We start from the raw sequence: 5,007 nt of genomic DNA, 5'->3' as shown, positions 1-5,007 counted from the left end.
TCCTGACACAAGATCTTTTGTTTTAATTGTGGTAAAAGAACATAAAATTTACCATCTTAAGCAGTTTTCAGTACAGTAGCATGAAGTACATTCACACTGTTGTGCAGTCATCACCACCATCCAACTCTAGAACTTTGCTATCTTCCCAAACTGAAATTCTGAACCTACTAAACACTACCTCCCTGTCTCTCGCTCCTCCAGACCCCAGCTCCCACCATTCTACTTTCTGTCTCTATGGATTCAACTACTTCATGCACCTTATATAAATGGAAGTATATGATATTTGCCCCTTTGCGTCAGGTTATGTAATATGACTGGGGAGAAGTTAGATGGAATGGGAAGGAGAATTATCAGGAAAATTGGGAACCACCTCTGTTCTGGTAGTTCCTCTCCCATCTATTCCTTGGGAACCATACATCCCAATGTTCCTAGAGAAGTCCCAGGAAACTTGATAACTGTTGACTCAAACTCAGTATTAATAGCGTCCCATTTCAATTTCAAAAAGAAATTAGTCATCCTACTCGCTCAAAAATCTGACCAAGAGCATTAAGGTGCCAAAATGTATCAGACGTCTTGGTCCTTAAGGTAGGGTTTAGAACCTCCCATCAAATTGGTGGGTGGATGGGGCGGGGGGAAGGAATCTCAGGAAAAGTATAGAAACAATAAATAACAAGAGAGAGTTATGATTATTTTGCATTGATAGAAACAAGACTGCTCATGACCAAGAGTCCTGGGTAATGCAAAAGGAAAGTGAGAGGGATATATGGATATATACATAATCCTGCAGAGGTTATAATTTAAATGGGGAGCCCAAAATAATCTCCCAATTCCATTAAAGCTATGCTAAGAGGAAAAATTGTGTAAGCAAAAACCAGAGATCCATATAGGTACCTATACCATGTGACTGCACATCCAGAATGTCTTGTGCATGTTTGATTTGCTGCATTTTGCAGTGCAATGAACCGAAAAGGATAAGACACATGCTGAGATTAGTCTGTCCTGCTAATAATCCCCCACAGTGCTCTCTTGATATCCTTGTTTCTCAGGCTGTAGATGAAGGGGTTCAGCATTGGGGTGACCACAGTGTACATCACCGAGGCCACTGCACCCTTCCTAGGGTAGGGGGAGACAGATGAACTGAGGTATACCCCAAGACCTGTTCCGTAAAACAAGCAAACAACTGATAGGTGAGAGCCACAGGTAGAAAAGGCTTTGTACTTCCCGCCTGTTGATGGGATTCTCATAATGGAGGAAACAATTCGAGTATAAGAGCAAAGGATCCCTGAGAGTGGAATGCCACCAAAAATGGCCCCCATGAAATACATTAGTATGGTATTGATGGAGGTATCAGAACAGGCAAGGTGGAGAAGCTGAGGTGCATCACAAAAGAAATGATGAATTTCCACACTTGTGCAGAAGGTAAGTTGTGACACCATCAAACAGTGAATCTGAGAGTCCAAAAGGCTGCTGAAAAATGACACAAGGACCAAAAAGCCACAGAGGCATGGGTTCATGATGACTGGGTAGTGCAGGGGGTGACAAATGGCCACAAACCGGTCATATGCCATCACAGCCAGGAGTAGATTGTCCAAACATCCAAATAGGAAAAAAAAGGACACCTGAGTTAGGCAGTCTGCATAGGTGATAGATCTACTGTGTGTCTGAATGTTCAACAGCATCTTGGGGATCGTAGTGGTGCTGAAACCAATGTCAGCCAAGGACAGGTTGGAAAGGAAGAAGTACATGGGTGTGTAGAGGTGGGGGTCAGAGCTGACAGCCAGGATGATGAGCAGGTTCCCCAGCACAGTGACCAGGTACATGGACAGGAACAGCCCAAAGAGAAGGGGCTGTAGTTCCAGGTCATCTGAGAGTCCCATGAGGAAGAATTCTGAGACACCAGTTAGATTCTGTGGTTCCATGAAGATGGGACACCTCTTGAAAAAGAAGAGAGTGTTGAATAAACAAAACAAGTGTAGAGACATCCAGCTAAGTGTGAATATTTTGATGCAAGCAATTCACAAGTAAAGCATTCACACTTGAGGATCCTACCTCCTGTTACCTTCAGCAACATTTCTCAATTGTAAACTCTTCTTAGAACTCTTTCCTGATTGGTGTCTTGGCAATTTACCTGTTTCTACATATACCCATCATGAAGACATTGAGCCAAAGAATGTTAGATAAGCATCTAAATATATAAACATAGAAATATTTAGGGGCGCCTGGGTGGCTCAGTTGGTTAAGCATCTGACTCATGAGTTCAGCTCAGGTTATGATCTCATGGTTTGTGGGTTCAAGCCCCTCATCAGGCTCTGTACTGACAGCATAGAGCCTGCTTGGGCTTCTCTCTCTCTCTCTCTCTCACTCTGCCCCTCCCTTGCTTGTACTTTCTTTCTCTCTCTCAAACAAATAAACTTTAAAAAGAGAAATATTTAGTTATACTTGCTTTGGAACTCATATTTGTGGCCAGGAAAAGTTGAGTTTTCTTGCTATCCCTGCATGATCCCATTGCCCTCTTCACTTCAGCTGCCCAAAGGCAAACACTGTCACGAATGTGGCAGTATATTTTCCTTTCAGTGTTTCCATAATATTAGTACTGATGTATTCATGAACAGTTTTCTTAAAAACTTACTTAATGCTGGGGCGCCTGGGTGGCTCAGTCGATCGAGTGTCTGACTTCGGCTCAGGTCATGATCTCATGGTTTGTGAGTTCGAGCCCCGCGTCAGGCTCTGTGCGGACAGCTCAGAGCCCGGAGCCTGCTTCAGATTTTGTGTCTCCCTCTCTCTCTACCGCTCCCCGACCTGTGCTCTATCTCTCCCTCTCAAAAACAAAGTTTAAAAGAAACCTTACTTGATACTATAATAATGCTCACATTGCTTTCTTCATTCTCACTTACCACAATAATGTGTTTTAAGTGTCTCTGTGAAGTACACATATCTATTTCAAGCACTTCAAATGATGCTTAGTATTACCTGATGGATGACTTTATTTTATTTTTCCATTTCTTATTATAATATTCCTAATAAAATTCTTCTGCACACTTCCATATTATACAAGAATTTCTATACCATATAAGCAGAAAGGTGAAGAATTGTAAAAATCAATACATGTACAATTGTACTATTAATTATCTATATTTATTTTCCTAATAGAAAAGGTAGACAAAAGCAACTTCATGCTTTTATTGTCAAGGTATAGAATTGGAAAGATGCCTGAAGTCTGTGTTGCCATGCTCTTTCATAGTAGATCCACATGAAAATTCTATTTTTGTCTAGGGAATAATATTTCCAAATCACAGATCTCCAAAATAGGCTGCCAAATGCATTACTCCTCATAAAAAAAAAATCCTATGATCTATAATATTCATACAGTAAAGGCCCCCGTAAACCATTTGGCCCATTTCCCTGATTCACACACGAAGTCACAGAATCTCAAGAGAAGGAATTGGTCGTCCTCTTTCTGTTTTCTCATCTGGGACAAAAGCATGTGTGAAATTGAAGAAATCATTCCACACTGGTGGAGTGCACAGAGTCTTGGGATGGGAATCAGGACTTTGAGTCTGACATCTGTCACATACTAAATCTGGAGTATTTGCAAGCTCTCAACCTCTCCGTGCCGGTATCCCTCTAGGTATCACCTAGAAATGGGGAGAACAGTACCCATGTGGCACCTAACAGAGGTTGGTACTGGAAGGAAGAGAAGCACGCAGAGAGAGCATTGAAGCCATATTGTCTATGCTCTGTTTCTGAGAACCAATGTAGGGTCTATTCAATATTGAACAGAGATCACTGTTGTCCTTGTCACCTACTCTGTGCCAAGCAAAGTATAGACTCTGGGAAATCAGAAATGAATGTGATTCAGTTGTTTCCCTCCAAACACTCAGTACCTACCTGCATAAGAACAACAACAACAACAAAAAATGTTCTCTCAGGATCTCAGGAAACCCAAAACTTCCAATCACAGGATATTTAATTGGATAGATGGTGCTTAGCCTTGAGAATGACAGTAAAAACAATATTAATAATACCTAAAATTTACCTTGCCCTTACTATATGCATTCATCACATATTTAGTCACATGTACAGTGCTCATGTTAATTCTTACTCAGTGCAGTTGTATAAACCAGATCAAAGATATTAAGAGCTTGCCCAGTCCCATACAGATAAGAAAGTAGGGCAGATAAGATTCAAAATTCAATGGTGGGTCCCTGTTTCTGTGAACTTCAGAGAGTTTAAGGAGAAGTCCAGAGGTCTTTTCCAAAATCGCTAAGATATACCTTTGAACTGTTTCTTTCTGTTTTGTTGTTGTTGTTTGTTTGTTTGTTTGTTTGTTTGTTTGTTGGAGAGAGAGAGAAGCATGCAGGGGAGAGGGACAGAAAAATGGAGAGAGAGAATCCAAAGCAGGCTGCATGCCCAGTGTTGAGCCCAATGTGGGGCTCAATCCCACTATTCTGGGATCATGACCTGAGCGAAAATCAAGAGTCAGAAAATCAAGAAGTCAACCGACTTAGCCACTCAGGCACCCCTGAACTCTTTATTTCTTAAGAATGGGATCTCACATACTGACTCTATCCCCTTAGAGATCAAGAGGGCCTAAATTACAAAAATGGAGGAGAAAGTGGAGTGTGAAGCAAAATCCAGGAGAAGGGGCAAGAGAGAGCTTCTCTGAACTGTCATGAGTTCTTTTTTTTTTTTTTTTAATGTTTATGTATTTTTCAGAGCGGAAGACAGAGTGCGAGTGGGGAAAAAATATAGAGACAGAGACAAAGAATTCAAAGCAGGCTCCAGGCTCTGAGCTGTTAGCCCAGAGCCCAATGCGGGGCTCAAACTCATGAGTTCTGAGATCATGACCTGAGCCAGAGTCTGACGCTTCGCTGACTGAGAAATCCAGTCTCGGTGCCCCATGAGCGGACTGTTTATATGATCTCTACCTTCATCTCAACTATCTTTTCTATAGTTGACGCAGCTGGTGGCACCACTGCTCTCTGGTGTCTTCTACCATGAACCCCC

The 5,007-nt window shown here is 41.8% G+C and overlaps 1 protein-coding gene across 1 annotated transcript; it reads right to left on the bottom strand.

The window, feature by feature from the left end:
- Positions 1-989: 989 nt before the first annotated feature.
- Positions 990-1,982, bottom strand: LOC112852248 (olfactory receptor 7E24-like). Its single transcript, XM_025915739.2, has one exon. The coding sequence runs from the start codon at positions 1,980-1,982 to the stop codon at positions 990-992; it is 993 nt and encodes a 330-aa protein (XP_025771524.2).
- Between the last annotated feature and the right edge of the window lie 3,025 nt (positions 1,983-5,007).

Source organism: Puma concolor, chromosome A2 (genome assembly GCF_028749965.1).
Source record: "Puma concolor isolate L17-30 chromosome A2, mPumCon1.1.hap2, whole genome shotgun sequence".
Lineage (NCBI taxonomy): Eukaryota > Metazoa > Chordata > Mammalia > Carnivora > Felidae > Puma > Puma concolor.
Note: the sequence above shows the minus strand (reverse complement) of the source record. Positions and strands in the feature narration are given on the sequence as shown.